Here is a 25703-nt window from a genome sequence, read left to right as displayed (position 1 = left end):
AGATGGTTGAAAATAATAGAATATAATAAATTAAGTGTATCCTACCACTGAGTTGTTAGTTGTCTGGTCCTTGGCCTTATTGTTCTCTGGAATAAAGAGGGAGATGTCAATTACTTCTGAGTTTGTTATAGTACAATAATACCTCTGAATGGATTTCTTATAGACAATTCCTCTAAATACTTTCTGTCATTCAAGATAAATCACAAGCAAGCAATATAATGTTGTTCACAATGACAATGCGTTTTGTATTTTTCTAAACTATTCTCGTTTTTATATTCACATAAAATGACTACTTACTATGCTTTGTCCACATCTTCCATGTGACTAGGATACCAGCTGTCACCACCACCAACATGCCCCAAGGAATCAGTAGGACTTTCACATCTATGGACCTGATGGATTACATAGAAGAACTTGAATCAAAAACACAATTAAAATAGATCATTATAAATTGATCATTTGTGAAAAAGTAATAACTTGTTGTTTACACTGTTGTGATAAATGGAACAATTATTTAGATATTCACATGTGTGGAAGTTGACCATACAATTGAAGAGATGATATGATTATTATTGAGATTATTACTATACAAATAATGTTTTCTTTTTTTAAGAGTGCAACTTGTCCTTGCAAATGAGTGAGAATAACACAAACATTTCTGCTACTTCTCCAAAGAGATGTTCTACCCAAGAGGAAGTGCTAACAGTCTCTATATGCATTTAGGGAGGGTGTTTGGTTATCTTCAGCTGTTGTAGTGTATGATGGAATTGTAACATTTCTTTGTGTTCATATTATCAAACAATTGCCATAATATGTGGGATAATACAGCTGAATGAGTGATAATAACCTCTGGTGGACGTCCTCCATGTTCCCCTCAGCTCCTTGACTTGTGTTGTCAGTCTGAACAAGCTCAGCAGTTGGAGAGGCAGAGGGTTGTTGATTGGTTGGAGCTTGGATTGCTGTGAGATAAAATAACAATGGCATCAGTGAAAGTAATGGAATACCAGATAGTCAGGTTGTATAGCAACATTACATTCATAGTTAATATTACAATTAATTCCAGATGATGCCACTGGATTGAACAGAGTGAATCATATTTGATAATAATGTAGGTAATTCATCTACTAACTTGAGGTCATCTTAATGGTTCTCTGTGTTGCAGTTTGTTGACTGACAGTGATGTGAACAGGCATCTCTAGTTCTCCCACTTCACACCAATACCAGTCAGTGTTCTCCATCTTCAGTCCACTCATAGTCACTGTTAAGACTTTTCTGTTGTTGGCATCACTAGTCCGCTTTAATGTCACTGATGTTCCATGTAAAGTCCCAGAATACAACACACAATCACCACCCATCCTGCACCACTTTATATCTCCAGAGTTACTATAGTAACAACGGACAGTGACACTCCCTCCTTCAACTCCAGTCACCTCCTGTTGGTCCACATAGAGTCCTGGAGTACCTGAACACAGAGGTACAGACACAAATTCACCAAGGGAGAAGCAACGCATGTCATATCATAGACAATGATGTACACTGAGTGTACAAAACATTAAGATCACCTGCTCTCTCCATGACATAGACTGACCAGGTGAATCCAGGTGAAAGCTAGTATCCTTTATTAATGTCACTTGTTAAATCCGCTTCAATCAGTGTAGATGAAGGAAAAGAGACAGGTTAAAGAATGATTTTTAAGCCTTGAGCAAATTGAGACATGGATTGTGTATGTATGCCATTAAGAGGGTGAATGTGCAATAACAAATATTTAAGTGCCTTTGAACGGGGTATGGTAGTACGTGCCAGGTGCACCGGTTTGAGTGTGTCAAGAACTGCAACGCTGTTGGGTTTTTCACGCTCAACCGTTTCCCATGTGTATCAAGAATGGTCCACCACCCAAAGGATATCCAGCCAACTTCACACAACTGTGGGAAGCATTGGAGTCAACTGTCAGCGTCTGGGTGCAGTGGGGAAACGGAATCAGGCGCAGGACACAGAACTGAGAATAAATGGCTTTACTCGACTCCAAGTAAATATAGCAAACCCTCCACGCAGGGAAGAGCAAAATCAACAGCTCAACAGACGACGTAACAAAGAACAATCACGCACACACTCAGGAGGGAAAACAGAGGTAATATAGGGAAACTAATAAGCCTAATGAGTAACAGGTGTGAACAATACAGACAGAACTAGTGAGACACAGAAACATCGATCGGTGGCAGCTAGTACTCCGGTGACGACGACTGCCGAAGCCTGCCCGAACGAGGAGGAGGGGCAGCCTCGGCTGTATCCGTGACAGTACCCCCCACCTGACGCGCGGCTCCAGCCGTGCTTCGACACCGGCCTCGGGGACGGCCAGGAGGACGCGGAGCAGGGCGAGTCGGAATAACGACGATGGAACTCCCTTAACAAGGAGGGATCGAGGATGTCCCTCCTGGGAACCCAGCTCCGTTCCTCCGGACCGTACCCCTCCCACTCCACGAGATACTGCAGGCCTCCAACCCGACGCCTCAAATCCATGATGGAACGGACCGAGTACGCCGGTGCCCCCTCAATGTCCAATGGGGGCGGAGGAACCTCCCGCACCTCGGACTCCTGGAGCGGACCAGCTACCACCGGCCTGAGGAGAGACACATGGAACGAGGGGTTAATACGGTAATCAGGGGGGAGCTGTAACCTATAACAAACATTGTTCAACCTCCTCAGGACTTTAAAGGGCCTCACAAACCGCCGACCCAGCTTCCGGCAGGGCAGGCGAAGGGGCAGGTTTCGGGTTGAGAGCCAGACCCGGTCTCCCGGTGCATAAACCGGAGCCTCACTGCGGTGGCGGTCGGCACTCGCCTTCTGTCTCCTAATCGCCCTTTGCAGGCGTACATGGGCAGCGTTCCATGTCTCCTCCGAGCGCCCACCGCTCATCCACCGCAGGAGCCTCGATCTGGCTCTGATGCCATGGTGCCAGGACCGGCTGGTAACCTAGTACACACTGAAAGGGAGACAGGTCAGTGGAGGAGTGGTGGAGGGAATTTTGTGCCATTTCTGCCCAGGGGATGTAAACTGACCAATCCCCCTGCCGGTCCTGGCAATACGACCTCAGAAACGTACCCACATCCTGATTTACTCTTTCCACCTGCCCATTACTCTCGGGGTGAAAACCTGAGGTCAGGATGACCGAGACCCCCAGATGGTCCATAAACGCCTTCCAGACCCTCGATGTGAACTGGGGATCCCGATCAGAAACTATAGGGCAAAGGAATGAGACGACAGGACTTAGAAAACCGATCCACAACGACCAGGATCGTGGTGTTACCCTGTGACGGAGGAAGATCTGTAACAAAGTCCACCGATAGATGTGACCACGGCCGCTGTGGAACGGGGAGAGGTTGTAATTTACCTCTGGGCAGGTGTCTAGGTGCTTTGCACTGAGCGCACACCGAACAGGAAGAAACATAAACCCTCACGTCCTGAGCTAAGGTGGGCCACCAGTACTTCCCACTAAGATAGCGCACTGTCCGACCAATGCCAGGATGGCCAGAAGAAGGTGACGTGTGAGCCCAATAAATAAAACGATCGCGAACCTCGGACGGAATGTACGCACGACCCACTGGACACTGGGGGGGGAGTGGGCTCCGTGCGTAACGCCCGCTCGATGTCCGCGTCAACCTCCCATACCACCGGCGCCACCAGACAAGAAGCCGGAAGTATGGGAGTAGGCTCCCTGGTCCGATCCTCTGAGTCATATAGCCGGGAAAGAGCATCTGCCTTAGCATTCTGGGAACCTGGTCTATACGATAGGGTGAACACAAAACGCGTGAAAAACATGGCCCACGTTGCCTGACGAGGATTCAGTCTCCTCGTTGCCCGAATGTAATCCAGATTGCAGTGGTCAGTCAAAATGAGAAAAGGGTGTTTAGCCCCCTCAAGCCAATGTCTCCACACCTTAAGAGCTTTCACAAAAAATAACAGCTCCCGATCCCCCACGTCGTAGTTTTGCTCCTCCGGGCTGAGCTTCTTCGAGAAGAAAGCACAGGGGAGGAGTTTGGGAGGCGTACCCGAACGTTGAGACAGTACAGCTCCTATCCCCGCCTCGGACGCGTCCACCTCGACTATGAATTGCAAGGACGGATCCGGATGAGCCAGCACGGGAGCCGTGGTGAACAGCGCCTTCAGCTGACCAAAAGCCCTGTTCGCCTCCGCTGACCACTGCAGGCGCACCGAACCGCCCTTTAGCAAAGAGGTTATGGGAGCTGCTACCTGACCAAAGCCCTGGATAAATCTCCAGTAGTAGTTGGCAAAACCCCAAAATCGCTGCACCTCCTTTACCGTGGTAGGAGTCGGCCAATTACGCATGGCTGAAATGCGGTCACACTCCATCTCGCCCCCTGACTCTGACAAGCGGTATCCTAAGAAAGAGACGGACTGTCTGAAAAACAGACATTTCTCAGCCTTAACGTACAGGTCATGCTCCAACAGTCTACCAAGCACCTTGCGCACCAGGGACACATGCTCGTCGCGTGTAGCGGAGTATATGAGAATATCATCTATATACACCACTACACCCTGTCCGTGCAGGTCCCTGAAAATCTCATCGACAAAAGATTGAAAGACTGAGGGAGCATTCATCAACCCGTACGGCATGACGAGGTACTCATAGTGACCAGACGTGGTACTAAATGCTGTCTTCCACTTGTCCCCCTCCCGGATACGGATCAGATTGTACGCGCTCCTGAGGTCCAATTTTGTGAAGAAGCGTGCCCCGTGCAATGACTCCGTCATACTAGCAATGAGAGGAAGAGGATAGCTGTATTTTACGGTTATCTGATTTAGACCTCGATAGTCAATGCACAGGCGTAAACCTCCATCCTTTTTCTTCACAAAAAAGAAACTCGAGGAGGCAGGGGAAGTGGAGGGCCGAATGTATCCCTGTCCCAGAGATTCGGTGACATTTGTCTCCATAGCCACCGTCTCCTCCTGTGACAGAGGATACACGTGACTCCTGGGAAGTGCAGCACCCTCACAGAGATCTATCGCACAATCCCCTCGTCGATGGGGTGGTAATTGAGTCGCGAGAGCCAAATCGGCATATTCTGAGGGAATGTGCATTGGGGAGACATGGTTTGGACTCTCCACCCTGGTTGCCCCTACGGAAACACCTACACACCTTCCCGAGCACTGAGGTGACCATCCCTTAAGAGCCCTCTGTTGCCACGAAATACTGGGGTCATGGGTGGCTAGCCAGGGAAGGCCCAGCACCACGGGAAACGCAGGGGTATCAATAAGGAAGAGACTAATTCTCTCTTCATGACCCCCCTGTGTCTCCATCCGAAGTGGAGCTGTGACCTCCCTAACCATACCTGACCCTAATGGGCGACTATCTAGGGCACGTATGGGGAAGGGCACATCTAACGGCAATATAGGAATCCCTAATCTATGCGCAACCAATCTGTCCATGAAATTCCCAGCTGCGCCGGAATCTACGAGCACCCTATGCTGGGAATGTGGGGAAAACTCAGGCTCCATAGGTGTGGACTCGGAAGTGCTGGGGGATGGACTGGACGGACCCTGATCTGGACGTCCGCGGGTAGCCAACAGGTTATCCAACCGGATCGATAAATCTACCAGCTGGTCCAGGGTAAGAGTAGTGTCCCTGCAGGCCATCTCCCGACGAACGTCCTCCCGTACACTGCATCGGTAGTGATCAATCAGGGCCCTCTCGTTCCATCCCGCGCTGGCTGCCAGTGTCCTGAAATCCAGGGCGTATTCCTGTGCGCTCCTCCTTCCCTGGCTGAGGTGAAACAGACGCTCCCCCGCCGCTCTCCCTTCAGGCGGAAGATCGAATACTGCCCGGAAACGAACGGACTCAGCGTCTATTCCACCCCACTCCGCGTTGTCCCATTCCAGGGCTCTGCCCGACAGACAGGAGATGAGGGCGGACACGCTCTCGTATCCCAAGGGAGCCGGGTGGATGGTGGCCAGGTAAAGTTCCACCTGGAGCAGGAAACCCTTACACCCGGCAGCTGTCCCATCGTATTCCCTCGGGAGCGAGAGCCGAAGACCACTGGACCCAGGGTTTGAGGATCTTGATGGAAGAGAAATCGGCGAAAGAGGAGGTGTAGAAAACCCAACTCTCTCCCATCGATCCATGGTGTGGATCACTTGATCCGAACCTAGTCGCTGCAGCATGGTCGCGTGCTGGTGGATGCGTTCCTCCAACGAAGCGCTGGGATCGGGCGTGCCTGCTGACTCCATAACGGGTGCGTGATTCTGTCAGCGTCTGGGTGCAGTGGGGAAACGGAATCAGGCGCAGGACACAGAACTGAGAATAAATGGCTTTACTCGACACCAAGTAAATATAGCAAACCCTCCACGCAGGGAAGAGCAAAAACAACAGCTCAACAGACGACGTAAAAAAGAACAATCACGCACACACTCAGGAGGGAAAACAGAGGTGATATAGGGAAACTAATAAGCCTAATGAGTAACAGGTGTGAACAATACAGACAGAACTAGTGAGAGACAGAAATATCGATCGGTGGCAGCTAGTACTCCGGTGACGACGACCGCCGAAGCCTGCCCGAACGAGGAGGAGGGGCAGCCTCGGCCGTATCCGTGACATCAACATGGGCCAGCATCTCTGTGGAACACATTTGACACCTTGTAGAGTCCATGCCCTGACGAATTGAGGCTGTTCTGAGGTCAAAAGGGGGTGCAACTCAATATTAGGAAGGTGTTCCTAATGTTTTGTACACTCAGTGTATACAAACACTAGATTGCTGATGCTATGTATTGGCCAATGAGAGGCTTTGAAGCCACCGTCCGCCATATTGGTACTCCTCAGAAGGAGCGGTCTTCAATAGGAAGAATGGAATTCTACAGTATTTCAATTTAATGTCTCAAAGATCATTAATAAATCAGCATTTGGTTGTGATTTTGATTTCATTATGCATGGCTTATGAATGTGTTATGAAGTCCTTATGTAGAAACCCTTCATAATAAAGTGTTTCTGTTCTCCACAGTATAACAATGTATACCCACAATGAAAACACACTCCATACATACAATGTATCTGCCTATATGTATAGCCATGTAAATACATTGTATTTAGAGCCTTAAAATAGTCTTCCCCAAGTCAATAGCTACATAGCTGTGTCATACTGAACAAATAAAAAAAACAGTGTGATTGAGGAGAGGTATGGGGAGCTAACCTGTGGTAACTGACAGGTGCAAGTATGTATGTTGATCTCTTCCTGTAGTCTCCACAGCACACCAGTAATACCCAGAGTCCTCTGGCTGCAGATCAGTCATGGTAACAGAGAAGATTCTTCGGGTGACATCATCAGAGATTGATACCGTCCCAGATATCTTTGGTTGGTCTGTGCGTACTAGAGCAGAACAAGAATTCCAGTAATCTCCTTGACACCAGTATTTGACATATTCTATGTATCTCAGATTATAGCGACATGGGATGGTGATGGAGTTTCCTGTCTTCACAGACACCTTACTCACTGTGGACACACCGTACTCCCCTGCCTGGGTACCTGCAGACACAGCAACAGAAAACACATTTAGACTCAGTCCTTTCGGTCAACTGATAAGGTGGTCTACCAATTACCCATTCAGGTGGACAAGGACAACAGTCGGAGTGAGTAGTGTACAAAATGGCAGGTATGGCAGGGATGAGTGTGGGCTGAATATGTAGGCTAGCTAATATTTTGTCTGACTTCAAGCAGCAGCGCACTGAACCATGAGACTTTTTCACTTCATAAAAACATTTTACCCTTACCTGAGAGTCTGGAGAAGAGGAGGAGGAGGAGGGAGAGATGAAGAGCCATGTGTGGTTTGTGTTTCTGTGTTATAGTACCTGTACACAAATGTATGTGTCAAGGACAGAGGCACCAAAGACAATGACTCATATACACATCACTGTCTGTACCCCTCATTCTGCTTCTGTTAAAGTGAACATTCCCCTGATTGGCTGGTAACAATACATTCTGTGGAACAGTCATTACAATTGATATGATTTGATTTATTCAAATTAATTGATTTCAATTCTTAATTTATGTACTTACTTTATGTACTGGTATTTGTTCCCAATAAAGTTAGACCAATATCTCCACAGACCAGACCAAAAATCAGCTTCAAAGTAAACCCATGATTAGACTTCCAGTCTATGTGATTTTAAGGTGTTTTGCCAAAATCCAGATATGATACCTCTCTGTCTTAAAAAGAATTAGACTAGAAAGGAATAGAAATAGAAACAATAAACGTTGTCCAGGAAATAAACCCTGGTCATAGACACAGCTCCAAACCACATTGGCCTGTAAGGTAGCGAATCAGCAGTAGCTCAGGAAGCTGCTGTACCACAAGACTACAGGTTTCAGGTTAACTCAATGCATTACATGTTGATAAAAGACTGCTTAGCTAAACTGTAGGGTTGGATGGCAGTGGCTGGTGTGGTGTCACTATTGGTTTATTTGACAAAAAGGTTGTTGGAGTTCCAGAATCCAGTGAGGAATATTTGCAGTGCGGGACAAAAACAGGAAAACCACACCAAAATATTATAAACTTGAAAAACACGAGACTAGACTTCAACTTGGTTTTCAGTCGATGCCCATATGTCTTGGGTTCTAACCGCTACATGCTTCTGCATCAAAGGTTCATTGCCGCGTTCACGTGCTGTCGGATTTCTTTGAAATTCCTAGTCCTGACTGGGAATTTTCACATGAAAAACCCTCCAAGTCGGAATTACAAGGGGATTTGAGAAAATGTTGCCGCCTGAGTTGTTGAGTTGTGAAGTGTCACCACTGACCTTTTAACCTTTTCAACCAAAGGATGACAACAAATACATTTCTGACCAGTACAGCCTCATCAATATGTATAATGTAGCTAGTTTGACCATATTGTCAATGTTAAGTAAGCTAGCTAAACTCTTATTAGTTGAAGAATTGTTCCAACCAAATCACTAAAAAGCACATGAATGAAACAAAGTTGTATTTCCGACACCACAACTAGGAAATAGGAAATTCTGATGAGCACCCGGAGGGGCAGATCCCGAGTGGTCAGCCATACCCTCTGCCCGAGACGACAATGGGGAGCTGGGGTCCGATGGCGGTCCGCCTGTCGTCCATACCTGGAGGTGGTCTTGAGAAGAGCATACCGGGCTCTCTTCAAGGTATGGCGACAGTGGCGGATGGACATCTGGGCCGAGGGTATGCTGACCTTGTCCTCTTGCTCAGGGAAGAGCAGGGGCTGATATCCCATCGAACACCCAAAAGGCGAGAGACCAGTGACTGAGCAGGGAAGGGTGTTGCGGGCATACAGTGGGGGAAAAAAGTATTTAGTCAGCCACAAATTGTGCAAGTTCTCCCACTTAAAAAGATGAGAGAGGCCTGTAATTTTCATCATAGCTACACGTCAACTATGACAGACAAATTAAGATTTTTTTTCTCCAGAAAATCACATTGTAGGATTTGTAATGAATTTATTTGCAAATTATGGTGGAAAATAAGTATTTGGTCACCTACAAACAAGCAAGATTTCTGGCTCTCACAGACCTGTAACTTCTCTGTCCTCCACTCGTTACCTGTATTAATGGCACCTGTTTCAACTTGTTACCAGTATAAAAGACACCTGTCCACAACCTCAAACAGTCACACTCCAAACTCCACTATGGCCAAGACCAAAGAGCTGTCAAAGGACACCAGAAACAAAATTGTAGACCTGCACCAGGCTGGGAAGACTGAATCTGCAATAGGTAAGCAGCTTGGTTTGAAGAAATCAACTGTGGGAGCAATTATTAGGAAATGGAAGACATACAAGACCACTGATAATCTCCCTCGATCTGGGGCTCCACGTGTCGTGGAAATATTTGACTAAGAGACAATCAACTCAAAAATATCTCTCAAGACACCGGATCTTGTGAATTCAAGAATTTAGACTTTATTGCATAACAAAGCCTGAGCTTGCTCCATGGAACAACAACTGCTCGTCCTGAACCGGAGTGCTCCTTTTTATACAGACACATGTATAGCCACACTGATACAGCTGCTAGTTCCTCCCTATGTGAATGAATAGCTTATTTCAGTATCACATGTTGGCTACTTGCGCTTCTCTAAGTGGGGCCACTGTATCTTATTAGTGGCATGACTCAAAAAATTATGCACATACGTACGTTAAAGAACAATCACACTCTGTATTGACTATATTCACTATCTAGGCATGCATCTGGAGTACAAAGTATCATTCATGTTCATTCTGTTTCACCATTATCATTTCATAACACATTATAAAACATATCCATTCATACTTAAACATGATTTAAACATGTCATCCATAACCCATTCTCAACCACATACAATTAAACATTTATCATTTATCATCCTCCCCGGCCCCTGAGATTATGTGCATGTGGCCATGTGTCAGGTCATAAGGTCATAAGCATAAAGAAATGATAACACTAGTTCCATTGTTACTTCAATCTCCACACAGCCATCACGTCATTTACATTCCCAGACCAGCTGCAGGGAGTTTTATGAAAAACACATACATGTCTCTGCTCTGTATTAACCCTTCAACTGGTTCTCAATCCATAAACATTTTAAGGCATATAGGTTTTTAATTTTACAACATATCCATGCTTATTACTAATAGTATTATTTTACCTTTGACCTCTCCCTACATTTGCCTTAATGATACATAAAATAATACCATACACGCAAGATCTCACCCCGTGGGGTCAAAATGATCACAAGAACAGAGAGCAAAAATCCCAGAACCACACGGGGGGACCTAGTGAATGACCTGCAGAGAGCTGGGACCAAAGTAACAATGCCTACCATCAGTAACACACTACGCCGCCAGGGACTCAAATCCTGCAGTGCCAGACGTGTCCCCCTGCTTAAGCCAGAACATTTCCAGGCCCGTCTGAAGTTTGCTAGAGTGCATTTGGATGATCCAGAAGAGGATTGGGAGAATGTCATATGGTCAGGTGAAACCAAAATATAACTTTTTGGTAAAAACTCAATTTGTCGTGTTTGGAGGACAAAGAATGCTGAGTTGCATCCAAAGAACACCATACCTACTGTGAAGCATGGGGGTGGAAACATCATGCTTTGGGGCTGTTTTTCTGCAAAGGGACCAGGACCACTGATCCGTGTAAAGGAAAGAATGAATGGGGCCATGTATCGTGAGATTTTGAGTGAAAATCTTCTTCCATCAGCAAGGGCATTGAAGATGAAACGTGGCTGGATCTTTCAGCATGACAATGATCCCAAACACACCGCCCGGGCAACGAAGGAGTGGCTTCGTAAGAAGCATTTCAAGGTCCTGGAGTGGCCTAGCCAGTCTCCAGATCTCAACCCCATAGAAAATCAGTTGAAAGTCAGAGTTGAAAGTCCGTGTTGCCCAGCAACAGCCCCAAAACATCACTGCTCTAGAGGAGATCTGCATGGAGGAATGGGCCAAAATACCAGCAACAGTGTGTGAAAACCTTGTGAAGACTTACAGAAAACGTTTGACCTGTGTCATTGCCAACAAAGGGTATATAACAAAGTATTGAGAAACTTTTGTTATTGACCAAATACTTATTTTCCACCATAATTTGCAAATAAATTCATAAAAAATCCTACAATGTGATTTTCTGGATTTTATTTTCTCATTTTGTCTGTCATAGTTGACGTGTACCTATGATGAAAATTACAGGCCTCTCTCATCTTTTTGAGTGGGAGAACTTGCACAATTGGTGGCTGACTAAATACTTTTCCCCCCACTGTATTCCACCCACACGAGTTGCTGGCTCCAGGAGGTGGGGTTGGCGGAGACGAGGCAACGAAGAGTCGTCTCCAGGTCCTGATTGGCTCCCTCCGACTGGCCGTTAGATTGGGGGTGAAAACAGAGGACAGGCTGGCCGATGCCCCAATGAGGGTGCAGAACGCCTTCCAGAACCAGAACGAAAACAGAGGACCGCGATCGGAGACCACTGGAAGTCCATGGATCCGGAAGACGTGCTGCACCATGAGCTGGGCCATTTCCTTGGCTGAGGGTGACTTGGGAAGGGGAATGAAGTGGGCGGCTTTGGAAAACCTATTCACCAACGTGAGGATAGTGGTTTTGCCATCTGATGGAGGGAGACCCTTGACGAAGTCCAGGGATATATGGGACCAGGTGCGGTGAGGAACGGGAAGAGGTTGAAGGAGGCCAGCCGGAGCTTGCCTTAGAATTTTATTCTGAGTACACACAGTGCAGGCGGTGATGAACATGGAGACGTCATGAACCAAGGTGGGCCACCAAAAAGGTAGTCGTACAAAGGTCAGGGTCCGACGGGAGCCAGGATGGCTGGCCAGTCGGGAGGAATGAGCCCATTCCAGAAATGGGGAACAGACAGAGTCCGGGTCAAACATCTGGGTAACCGGGCCCCCTCCCCGGGGTCCGGCTGGGAACACTGCGCCTCACGGACCTGGTTCTCTATACCCCAGACGAATGCAGCCGCGAGACAAGAGTTAGGGTATGGCGGTCTCAGGATCCGTTGGTGTAGCAGAGGGGCTATAGAGGCGTGAAAGCTCATCCGGCTTCACATTCTTGGATCCCGGGCTGAAGGAGATGGTGAAGTTGAACCGAGTGAATAGCAGGGACTGTCGAGATTGCCTGGAGTTGAGGCGCTTGGCGGTGTGGAGATATTCCAGGTTCTTGTGATCCATCCACACTATGAAAGGGTGTTCCTTCCTCTCTAACCAGTGCCTCCACTCCTCTAATGCCATCTTAACCGTGAAGAGTTCTCGGTTACCCGCGTCGTAATTCCTTTCAGTGGTGTTGAGACGATGGGAGAGGAAAGTGCAGGGATGCAACATTTGGTCTTGGGCCGAACGCTGGGACAGGACAGACCCCAATCTGATGTCCAAGGCGTCGACCTCCAACACGAACTGCCGGGACTGATCCGGATGGATTAGGATGGGGGCAGTTGTGAATCGGTGCTTGAGGTCCAAGAACGCCTGGTCTGCAGCTGGAGACCACGTGAACAGGACCTTGGGAGAGGTGAGTGCTGAAAAACATGGAGGACATGTTCTTCAGCCAGCTGAAAAAAACGAGAATGTCATTGAGGTACACGAACACGAACTGGTTCAACATGTCACAGAGAACAATGTTAACCAGGGCCTGGAACACTGCAGGAGCGTTGGTCAGTCCGAATGGCATAACAAGGTATTCGTAGTGCCTGCTAGCCGTGTTAAAGGATGTCTTTCACTCGTCCCCTTCCCGTATCCTTACCAGATGGTAGGCGTTCAGGAGGTCCAACTTGGAGAAGATGGTAGCCCCCTGGAGAGACTCAAAAGCCGAGGCGATGAGGTGAAGTGGGTAACGTTTTTTAACCGTGATGTCATTCAGGCCCCGGTAGTCGATATGCAGGCGCAAGGTTTTGTACTTCTTCTCCACAAAGAAGAACCCTGTGCCGGCGGGGGAGGCAGAATGACGGATACACCCTGCAGCCAGGGAGTCCCCAGTGTACTCATACCTCCTGATGAGCCGGGTCTTTTTACAGGACAGGTAGAAATATAATGACAGCCCTATGTGTTCAGTCTGTGTAACCATTCGGCAGGAGACAATCTAGCTCTGCCAAGTTGCATAGGCGAGTCGGCAACCCTCTGTGATTTCTGAGAGAACTCGGGTGACATCGGATTCACTCGGAAGTGTAGACTTTGGGGATTTCCGTGATTCCTTGGAGGCGAGGTGGAAATTGAGGACGTGCGAGGGCAACCGGAACAGAAGATGAGGGAGTACTGGGAGAGAAAAGCCTGGCAGGTTGCAGAATCTCCAGCATAGCGCTCCGGAGGTAAGCATGGTTCTCGGGACACTGTGGTAGGCTGGGAAGAAATGTTGCTGGTGGCGGGGTTGCTGAGAGTCTGGGGGATTAAAGTAGTGGCTGCTGCCTAATAGACAATCTGCTGACTTTCTCCGGCAATGTATGGCAAGCACAGCCGTGGCGTTCAGCCAAGGTCTGGAATCCTTCCATAAGGTTGTGAAGTAACTCCTCGTGTCTTGCAATGGTGGCTCAGTGGGAGGAGACGGCGTCGCAGAGCTTGTCCGAGTCTGCTGGGTCAGCCAGTTTGTACTATCAGGAATCAGGATAAGACCCATATGCAAACAGTTCAAATCATAGATGATTATTACAAAACAGTGGGCAGGCAAACGACAGGTCAAGGGCAGGCAGAGGTCAGTAATCCAGGGCAGAGTCAATAAGGTAGAGAACGGCAGGCAGGCTCAGGGTCAGGTCAGGCAGAGGTTTGTAAACCAGGTCAGAGTCAGATAGGTCCAGGACAGCAGGCATGCTCGGAGTCAGGACAGGTAGAATAGGTCAGAACCGGGAGAACTAGAAAACAGGGACTAGAGAGAATAGAAGTACGGGAAAAACACGCTGGTAGGCTTGACGTAACAAGACAAACTGGCCACAGACAAACAGAAAACACAGGTAGAAATGCACAGGGGATACTGGGGAAAATGGGCTACACCTGGAGGGGGATGGAGACAAGCACAAGACAGGTGAAACAGATCAGGGTGTGTTTTGGAAAATAACCACTATACTTTATTACAAATAAGGTCTTACAGAGTTTTTGTTGCATCAAGAAATGACTTTATTAAAGTTTTCAACAAAGCCGATACCAGTCTGCAGAGGGGCACACATCCTTAAGGTCTCCCTCCTTATCAAGGCTTGACGCCTTGATAAGTTCCTTTCCTGAGGATGGCTCACCCCTCACAGTTTTGGGGGATTTCAACCTCCCTATGTCCACATTTGACTCATTTCTCTCTGCCTCCTTCTTTCCACTTCTCTCCTCTTTTGACCTCACCCTCTCACCGTCCCCCCCTACTCACAAGGCAGGCAATACGCTTGACCTCATCTTTACTAGATGCTGCTCTTCTACTAATCTCACTGCAACTCCCCTCCATGTCTCCGACCACTACTTTGTTTCCTTTTCTCTCTCGCTCTCCTCCCACACTACTCACTCTGCCCCTACACAGATGGTAATGCGCCGCCGCAACCTTCGCTCTCTCTCTCCCACTACTCTCTCCTCTTCCATCCTATCATCTCTTCCCTCTGCTCAATCCTTCTCCCTCCAATCTCCTGATTCTGCCTCCTCAACCCTCCTCTCCTCCCTTTCTGCATCCTTTGACTCTCTGTGTCCCCTATCCTCCCGGCCGGCTCGGTCCTCCCCTCCAGCTCCGTGGCTTGATGACTCATTGCGAGCTCACAGAACAGAGCTCCGGGCAGCGGAGCGGAAATGGAAGAAAACTAAACTCCCTGCCGACCTGGCATCTTTTCACTCCCTCCTCTCTACATTTTCTTCATCTGTTTCTGCTGCTAAGGCCACTTTCTACCACTCTAAATTCCAAGCATCTGCCTCTAACCCTAGGAAGCTCTTTGCCACATTTTCCTCCCTCCTGAATCCTCCCCCCCCCCGCCCCCCCCCTCCTCTCTCTCTGTGGATGACTTCGTCAACCACTTTGAAAAGAAGGTTGACGACATTCGATCCTCGTTTGTTAAGTCTAATGACACTGCTGGTCCTACTCACACTGCCCTACCCTATGCTTTGACTTCTTTCTCCCCTCTCTCTCCAGATAAAATCCTGCGACTTGTGACTGCAGGCCGCCCAACAACCTGCCCGCTTGACCCCACCCCTCCTCTCTTCTCCAGACCATCTCCGGTGACCTTCTCCCCTACCTCACCTCGCTGATCAACTCATCCTTGACCGCTGGCCATGTCCCTTCCGTCTTCAAGAGAGCGAGAGTTGCTCCCCTTCTCAAGAAACCAACACTCGATCCCACTGATGTCAACCACTACAGACCAGTATCCCTTCTTTCTTTTCTTTCCAAAACTATTGAGTGTGCCGTCTTTAGCCAACTCTCTTGCTATCTCTCTCAGAATGACCTTCTTGATCCAAACCAGTCAGGTTTCAGGACTGGTCATTCAACTGAGACTGCTCTTCTCTGTGTCACGGAGGCTCTCCGCACTGCTAAAGCTAACTCTCTCTCCTCTGCTCTTGTCCTTCTAGACCTGTCTGCTGCCTTTGATACTGTGAACCATCAGATCCTCCTCTCCACCCTCTCCGAGCTGGGCATCTCCGGCGCGGCTCACTCCTGGATTGCGTCCTACCTGACCGGTCGCTCCTACCAAGTGGAGTGGCGAGAAGCTGTCTCCGCACCACGTGCTCTCACCACTGGTGTCCCCCAGGGCTCAGTTCTAGGCCCTCTCCTTTTCTCCCTATACACCAAGTCACTTGGCTCTGTCATATCCTCACATGGCCTCTCCTATCATTGCTACGCTGACGATACACAACTAATCTTCTCCTTTCCCCCTTCTGATAACCAGGTGGCGAATCGCATCTCTGCATGTCTGGCAGACATATCAGTATGGATGACGGATCACCACCTCAAGCTGAACCCTGGCAAGACGGAGCTGCTCTTCCTCCCGGGGAAGGACTGCCCGTTCCATGATCTCGCCATCACGGTTGACAACTCCGCTGTGTCCTCCTCCCAGAGTGCGAAGAGCCTAGGCGTGACCCTGGACAACACCCTGTCGTTCTCCGCCAACATCAAGGCGGTGACCCGCTCCTGCAGGTTCATGCTCTACAACATTCGGAGAGTACGACCCTGCCTTACACAGGAAGCGGCACAGGTCCTAATCCAGGCACTTGTCATCTCCCGTCTGGACTACTGCAACTCGCTGTTGGCTGGCCTCCCTGCCTGTGCCATTAAACCCCTACAACTCATCCAGAATGCCGCAGCCCGTCTGGTGTTCAACCTTCCCAAGTTCTCTCACGTCACCCCCCTCCTCCGCACACTCCACTGGCTTCCAGTTGAAGCTCGCATCCGCTACAAGACCATGGTGCTTGCCTATGGAGCAGTGAGGGGAACGGCACCTCTGTACCTTCGGGCTCTGATCAGTCCCTACACCCAAACGAGGGCATTGCGTTCATCCACCTCTGGCCTGCTGGCTCCCCTTCCTCTGCGGAAACATAGTTCCCGCTCAGCCCAGTCAAAACTGTTCGCTGCTCTGGCACCCCAATGGTGGAACAAGCTCCCTCACGACGCCAGGACAGCGGAGTCACTCACCACCTTCCGGAGGCATTTGAAACCCCACCTCTTTAAGGAATACCTGGGATAGGATAAAGTAATCCTTCTACCCCCCCCCCCCCACCCCCCCCAAAATTGTAAAGTGGTTATCCCACTGGCTATAGGGTGAACGCACCAATTGGTGAGTCGCTCTGGATAAGAGCGTCTGCTAAATGACGTAAATGTGCACTTGAGCAAGGCACTTAACCCTAATTGCTCCTGTAAGTCGCTCTGGATAAGAGCGTCTGCTAAATGACTAAAATGTAAATGTAAAAATGTTATATAGTCCTCTTCAGTTTTCCCGCTCTTTTAATGCTCCGTCCACTTCCTTTGTCTCTGAGGACGGCTGAACTATTACTCCAACCAATCACCCGCTCCCCTGTCTTGCACACACACTCATGTTTAGTTTAAACATGACAAGGCCCTAAATTACACAAACTTCACCCCCTCATGCTGTAATCAATCAAGAAGATACCAAGGAAACAAAGGTCTAGCCCAAACTCTATTCAACCCTGGTGCTGCTCCCTTCACTGTGTTTGAAGAGAGAGACAAAAACAAACGGCCAAATTCAGTTAGCCACAAAGAATGTTAACTATATGTTCATGATTAACTCAATTTTATCTGATAATCCATTAAAAATACACATCAGGTGTGACAAATGTCCATTGTGCAATATAGACAGTATAGTACATTTTATTATCGCAGTATAGTATTTATTATACATAGTAGCTACTATACTATACTATCTATACTTTTGATCATGATTAGTTACAGGCATAGGACAATTAAATAGGTGAGAGAAATAAGATGAACATGTAAAAACATATATGTGGTGACAATGAAAACAAACACAGCAGACTGTCTTCAGTAGTTTATGGACACAAAAGGATAGAGGGGTCTTTCTGGCGTGGGTTAAGAGGTATGACAGAAGCATATTGGAGGCAGATAGATGTTGTGACACAGGAGAGGGGAGTGGGCTGTCCTTCCAGGATAAGGACTCCACCAAGGTCACTCAGTCAGTCACTGCTGTGCTGCTGCTGCCCTCTGCTGGAGAGAACGTGTAACATTCAGTCACAATCACTGTGGTGACATTTCCAATAGATAGAGATCTAAAATCATCTTCCCCTCCCCCAATCCTAACCTTAACCAAGATCAGCATATAGGGGCAACTTCACCCTAAACCCAGGCACACTCCACACTGTAATGTTATGGATACACACTGAAAACAATGTGGTTAGCTGGTCACAACGTGATTATACAGTTTTTCATGCAGCAAAACTAAAAAGACTAAGAAAGATTTGTGTGATTAAAGAGTGACGTTTACAACACATAGCAATGTGGTGTTGTCTGTATCTTTGTTGAGAAATCAGCATCATCTGGTACAACAGACAGAGGAGACACCAGCACTGACCTGTGTGGTCACCTGTAGAGCTAGTGAGCTGTAGACCACATTATCATCTGGTTCTGCTGCCTACAGAAGAGGAACAGGTAGAGAGGTGAACAGGGACAGTTCTGTTATAATGGAGGGTACAGTTTAAAACACAGTTCTCTGTGAAAGACAGTTGTAATTGTGATATGTGACATAAAGGTGATATATTATACCTATAGGTATAATGGTGACATAACCATGACTATGTTAACACTGAGGAAACAATCACCTACTGTTGTTTCTGATAACATAATACTAGCTGTGGCTAATCAACAGAGCAGCTTTACCTTGGCCTGTACTTTTAGTTGGGCCTTGTGCTGGGGGATGACAGTGCTGTATGTGACATCATCATCATCTTCAGGAAATGGGGCCTGCTGGTAGAGAGAGACCCAGATAACAAAAATGTATTGTTGTATTGTTATAGTGTACATGTATCTATTGCTTGTTCCAAGAAAGAAAATGAAACTGTAAATACAATTGTTTTCTAAAACAGATGCAAATTTGCCAAGGCTATGACGTTTTATGAGTAACATCCATAATGTTGTCTAAGACCAACGATGCATGTAGCCATATGTTGACCTTCTGTTCTGTCCTGAACTGATCAGGCATCACAGTGCTGTACATCACGTCATGGTGGCTCTCTGGCTTTGGACCCTGAGAAATGGACAGGACAGAAGGTAAACTTATGGCGACATGCATAGGAATAAAGAGTATAGGAACTTCAGAAACTCAGCTCAACACTGCAGGGATTGAAAATCACAGTCTAATTGAATCACAGTCTACTTGAATCACAGTCTACTTGAACAGAGCAATACTCAATCATGAGGCATCAAAGCCAAATGAACTGAATAATATTAAGAAATGCTATAGATGGAAGGAAAGTAGTGTTGAAACCTACCAAAAAACAATTAGGCAACAACAAATTCAATCCATTCTAGACAACTTCCTGGACAAAACGTTCCACTGTAATAGTGTAAACTTGGCAGTAGAAAACCTAAACAGTATATTTGACCTCTCAGCTTCCCTATCAAATCTAAAAATCTCTAACAGAAAACCAAAGAAAAGTAACAACAGTGATAAATGGTTTGATGAAGAATGCAAAAACATAAGAAAGAAATTGAGAAAACTATCCAACCAAAAACATAGAGACCCAGAAAACCTGAGCCTATGCCTTCACTATGGTAAATCACTAAAACAATACAGAAATACACTACGGAAAAATAAGGAACAGCATGTCAGAAATCAGCTCAATGTAATTGAAGAATCATAGACTCTAACCACTTCTGGGAAAATTGGAAAACACTAAACAAACAACAACACGAAGAGCTATCTATCCAAAACAGAGATGTGTGGGTAAACCACTTCTCCCATCTTTTTGGCCCTATAACAGAGAACAAACAGCAAAAAAATATACATTATCAAATGCAAATCTTAGAATCAACTATTAAAGAATACCAGAACCCACTGGATTCTCCAATTACATTGAATGAACTACAGGACAAAATACAAATCCTCCAACCCAAAAAGGCCTGAGGTGTTGATGGTATCCTCAATGAAATGATAAAATATACAGACCACAAATTTCAATTAGCTATACTTAAACTCTTTAACATCATCCTTAGTTATGGCATCTTCCCCAATATTTGGAACAAAGGACTGATCACCCCAATCCACAAAAGTGGAGACAAATTTGACCCCAATAACCACCGTGGGATATGCGTCAACAGTATCCTTGGGAAAATCCTCTGCATTATCATTAACAGCAGACTAGTTCATTTCCTCAGTGAAAACAATGTACTGAGCAAATGTCAAATTGGCTTTTTACCAAATTACCATACGACAGACCACGTATTCACCCTGCACACCCTAATTGACAAACAAACAAACCAAAACAAAGGCAAAGTCTTCTAATGCTTTGTTGATTTCAAAAAAGCTTTTGACTCAATTTGGCATGAGGGTCTGCTATACAAATTGATGGAAAGTGGGGTTGGGGGAAAAACATACGACATTTTAAAATCCATGTACACAAACAACAAGTGTGCGGTTAAAATTGGCAAAAAACACGCACATTTCTTTCCACAGGGCTGTGGGATGAGACAGGGATGCAGTTTAAGCCCCACCCTCTTCAACATATATATCAACGAATTAGCGAGGGCACTAGAACAGTCTGCAGCACCCGGCCTCACCCTACTAGAATCTGAAGTAAAATGTCTACTGTTTGCTGATGATCTGGTGATTCTGTCGCCAACCAAGGAGGGCCTATAGTAGCACCTAGATCTTCTGCACAGATTCTGTCAGACCTGGGCCCTGACAGTAAATCTCAGTAAGACAAATATAATGGTGTTCCAAAAAAGTTCCAGTTGCCAGGACCACAAATACAAATTCCATCTAGACACCGTTGCCCTAGAGCACACAAAAAACTATACATACCTCGGCCTAAACATCAGCGCCACAGGTAACTTCCACAAAGCTGTGAACGATCTGAGAGACAAGGCAAGATGGGCCTTCTATGCCATCAAAAGGAACATACAATTTGACATACCAATTAGGATCTGGCTAAAAATACTTGAATCAGTTATAGAACCCATTGCCTGTTATGGTTGTGAGGTCTGGGGTCCGCTCACCAACCAAGAATTCACAAAATGGGACAGACACCAAATTGAGACTCTGCATGCAGAATTCTGCAAAAACATCCTCTGTGTACAACGTAAAACACCAAATAATGCATACAGAGCAGAATTAGGCCAATACCCGCTAATTATCAAAATCCAGAAAAGAGCCGTTAAATTCTATAACCACTTAAAAGCAAGCGATTCTCAAAACTTCCTTAACAAAGCCATCACCTACAGAGAGATGAACTTGGAGAAGAGTCCCCTAAGTAAGCTGGCCCTGGGGCTCCGTTCACAAACACAAACAGACCCCACAGAGCCCCAAGACAACAACAACAACAACACAATTAGACCCAACCAAATCATGAGAAAACAAAAAGAGAATTACTTGACACATTGGAAAGAACAAACAAAAAAACAGAGCAAACTAGAATGCTATTTGGACCCTAAACAGAGAGTAAACAGTGGCAGAATACCTGACCACTGTGACTGACCCAAACTTAAGGAAAGCTTTGACTATGTACAGACTCAGTGAGCATAGCCTTGCTATTGAGAAAGGCCACCGTTGGAAGACCTGGCTCTCAAGAGAAGACAGGCTATGTGCACACTGCCCACAAAATGAGGTGGAAATTGAGCTGCACTTCCAAACCTCCTGCCAAATGTATGACCATATTAGAGACACATATTTCCCTCAGATTACAGCGATACACAAAGATTTAGAAAACAAACCCAATTTTGATAAACTCCCTTATCTACTGGGTGAAAAACCACAGTGTGCCATCACAGATGCAAGATTTGTGACCTGTTGCCACAAGAAAAGGGCAACCAGTGAAGAACAAACACCATTGTAAATACAACCCATATTTATGTTTATTTATTTTCCCATTTGTACTTTAACTATTTGCACATTGTTACAACACTGTATATATACATAATATGACATTTGAAATGTCTTTATTCTTTTGAAACTTCTGAGTGTAATGTTTACTGTTAATATTTATTGTTTATTTCACTTTTGTTTACTATCTATTTCACTTGCTTTGGTAATATTAACATACGTTTCCCATGCCAATAAAGCCCTTAAATTGAAAAATTGAATTGAATTGAATTGAGAGAGAGCGAGAGAGAGAGAGAGAGAGAGAGAGAGAGAGAGAGAGAGAGAGAGAGAGAGAGAGAGAGAGAGAGAGAGAACCCAAGCTCACATTGCAGAAATGGAAGAGAGAGAAAGAGAGAGAGAACCTTAGCTCCATGCAGAGATGGTGTGATTGGTACTAGTACAAGATCTCCACAGACCTAAACCAGGTTTATTCAGTTTGTACCTGCTGTGCTGTTTCTCTGGTGTGGCTCACTGTGCTGTATGAAATGTCCTGCTCAGGGTCAGCAGACTGCAAAGAAATAAACAGCAAAGAGAAACAGGACTGGTCTATTTACCAACTAAACCACAGTTTGTTTCCATGATAGGATGCAGTCACATATATATTTAGTGAACTGACAGCTTCCTGTTCTCTGTCTTTTAAACATCATTTTTCAACGTCTTGAGTGTTATAAGACCTTGGGTTCAGAATATGGGACCTTTTATGTCAACTCATTGATAACCAACTGAAGAGGTAACACTAGAGTCAAATGGTAGATGATCCCAAATCATGAACAGAAAAGCAGATGGTTGAAAATAATAGAATATAATAAATTAAGTGTATCCTACCACTGAGTTGTTAGTTGTCTGGTCCTTGGCCTTATTGTCCTCTGGAATAAAGAGGGAGATGTCAATTACTTCTGAGTTTGTTATAGTACAATAATACCTCTGAATAGATTTCTTATAGACAATTCCTCCAAATACTTTTTGCCATTCAAGATCAATAACAGTTAAGCAATATACTGTTGTTCGCAATGTCAACACATTTGGTATTTTCTTAACTATTCTCCTTTTTTATATTCACATAAAATGACTACTTACTATGCTTTGTCCAGATCTTCCATGTGACTAGGATACCAGCTGTCACCACCACCAACATGCCCCAAGGAATCAGTAGGACTTTCACATCTATGGACCTGATGGATTACATAGAAGAACTTGAATCAAAAATACAATTAAAATAGATCATTATAAATTGATCATTTGTGAAAAAGTAATAACTTGTTGTTTACACTGTTGTGATAAATGGAACAATTATTTAGATATTCACATGTGTGGAAGTTGACCATACAATTGAAGACATGATATGATTATTATTGAGATTATTACTATACAAATAATGTTTTCTTTTTTTAAGAGTGCAACTTGTCCTTGCAAATGAGTGAGAATAACACAAACATTTCTGCTACTTCTCCAAAGAGATGTTCTACCAAGAGGAAGTGCTAACAGTCTCTATATGCATTTAGGGAGGGTGTTTGGTTATCTTCAGCTGTTGTAGTGTATGATGGAATTGTAACATTTCTTTGTGTTCATATTATCAGCCAATTGCCATAATATGTGGGATAATACAGCTGAATGAGTGATAATAACCTCTGGTGGACGTCCTCCTTGTTCCCCTCAGCTCCTTGACTTGTGTTGTCAGTCTGAACAGGCTCAGCAGTTGGAGAGGCAGAGGGTTGTTGATTGGTTGGAGCTTGGGTTGCTGTGATGTAAAACAACAATGCCATCAATGAAATTACTGGTATACCAGATAGTCAGGTTGTATAGCAACATCACATTCATAGTTAATATTCCAATTTGTTTCAGATGATGAAACAAAGTGAATCTGCTGTCAAGGATTATGAAAACAGTAGCAGATTTTCACTGACTATCATCTATGTCAAGAAGTAAATCATGGAATAAATACATATTTTCAGGGTGATATTAATGTAAGAAAATTACATCATTTTGATGTGAAGTAACTATGGATATTAAACTATTTTTGTGACTCAAACAGAAAGTACTTACTGATAGCAGTGATGTTTTGTGTTGCAGTTTGTTGACTGACAGTGATGTGAACAGACATCTCTAGTTCTCCCACTTCATACCAATACCAGTCAGTGTGCTCCATCTTCAGTCCACTCATAGTCACTGTTAAGACTATTCTGTTGTTGGCCAGACTGATATCCTTTAATGTCACTGATGTTCCATGTAAAGTCCCAGAATACGACACACAATCACCACCCATCCTGCACCACTTTATATCTCCAGAGTTACTATAGTAACAACGGACAGTGACACTCCCTCCTTCTACTCCAGTCACTTCCTGTTGGTCCACATAGAGTCCTGGAGTACCTGAACACAGAGGTACAGACACCAAAGAAAGAACTCAGCAGCAGAACTTTATTTCTAGTAAGTATTTTATTATTAATATTTTTTTTTTTAAATGTTTTAAAACCAACCACTGCAGAGTTTAAACAAAGTTTACACCACCATCTACATACAGAGAACATAAAGTATTCTTCAGGTTTAACTTGAACAATAATGGTGATACCAGTTACCAGACAAGGAACCAGTTACCAGGAAATGAAATGAGAACACCAGTCATTTAGTTTGTGGAAGCAGGCTATTTCTGATTGTCTCATCATTACTGAGAACTACCTATTCTACTTTACTGAATTGTAAGAGTTGCAGGGATCTTACCTGGAGTGACAGACAGGTAGAACCGTTGTATCATGATATCTGGTCCTCCATTGATCTCCACAACACACCTGTAAGTCTTAGAGTCCTCTGGCTCCAGATCAGTCATGGTCACAGTGAAGACTCTCTGGTTGATGTCATCAGAGATTGAGGCATTACCACTGCTCTTAGGATGGTCACTGCGTACTAGAGAGGAGCAACGAATCCAATCATACCCTTTACACCAGTATTTCACACGATTTATGTAATACTGATCATAGTGACATGGGATGGTGATGGAACCTCCGGCCTGCACAGACACATACCTCACTGTGAACACATCAACACAAAACACATTTAGGTTGGAATTCAACAGAATCTGCACTGCAGAATAAAAATCCCATTGCTTATACACTATAAAACAGCTTGTTAATGATTGAGATTTATTACACCGTGTTTACAGTGAATTGACCCACTGGACTTTGGCCCTTTATAGAAACATGTTACACATACCTGCTGATACTCTGTAGAGGATGAGGAAGAGGAGGAGGAGGAGGAGGAGGGAGAGATGAAGAGCCATATAAGGGTTTCAGTCTGCCTGGTATATTACATGGTACCTGAGCACAAATGTGTGTCAAGGACGAAGGCAACAGCCAGAATGACTCTACTTCCTAATGTTAATAGACTTCACTGTCTGTAACTCTCTTCCTGCTTCTGTTTGTGTGTACATGGCCCCCTCAGTGGCAGATAGCAACTATTGCATCATATGGACTAGTTTAACCCCAAAATCATAGTCACTAAAATATATTTCAGCTTTCTCTAAGGGTTTTGGGACCAAAAGTCACTACTATCCTGTTACCCTCTACTGAAAAATAGACTGCTAATGATTACAAATATTCGATAATTGGGCGACATTCACCACATTGGCAAATTCAATATTTCAGTATATAAGAAACTATATGATAAATGTTCTCAATGTGCTAGACATTGATAGATTTGAGGG

General features: G+C 45.4%; 2 protein-coding genes across 2 annotated transcripts; both read right to left on the bottom strand.

Moving 5' to 3' along the window:
• Positions 1-30: 30 nt before the first annotated feature.
• LOC311120053 (polymeric immunoglobulin receptor-like) lies at positions 31-25280 on the bottom strand (the record flags this gene model as incomplete). The annotated part of the gene is made up of 6 exons (XM_084194682.1): positions 31-86; positions 298-392; positions 848-959; positions 1130-1462; positions 24725-25030; positions 25214-25280. The coding sequence occupies 6 exons, from the start codon at positions 25278-25280 to the stop codon at positions 31-33; spliced, it is 969 nt and encodes a 322-aa protein (XP_084050808.1).
• On the bottom strand, positions 17947-24151 carry LOC311120057 (uncharacterized protein). The gene is made up of 9 exons (XM_084194685.1): positions 24050-24151; positions 23633-23744; positions 23084-23178; positions 22832-22872; positions 22449-22514; positions 19100-19174; positions 18808-18894; positions 18503-18562; positions 17947-18138 (listed from the first exon to the last, which is right to left on the bottom strand). The coding sequence occupies exons 1-9, from the start codon at positions 24105-24107 to the stop codon at positions 18112-18114; spliced, it is 621 nt and encodes a 206-aa protein (XP_084050811.1). The 5' UTR covers positions 24108-24151; the 3' UTR covers positions 17947-18111.
• Positions 25281-25703: the final 423 nt, after the last annotated feature.

The sequence above is a fragment of the Coregonus lavaretus genome (assembly GCF_964263955.1).
Source record: "Coregonus lavaretus genome assembly, contig: HAP1_SCAFFOLD_1704, whole genome shotgun sequence".
Classification (NCBI taxonomy): domain Eukaryota; kingdom Metazoa; phylum Chordata; class Actinopteri; order Salmoniformes; family Salmonidae; genus Coregonus; species Coregonus lavaretus.
Note: the sequence above shows the minus strand (reverse complement) of the source record. Positions and strands in the feature narration are given on the sequence as shown.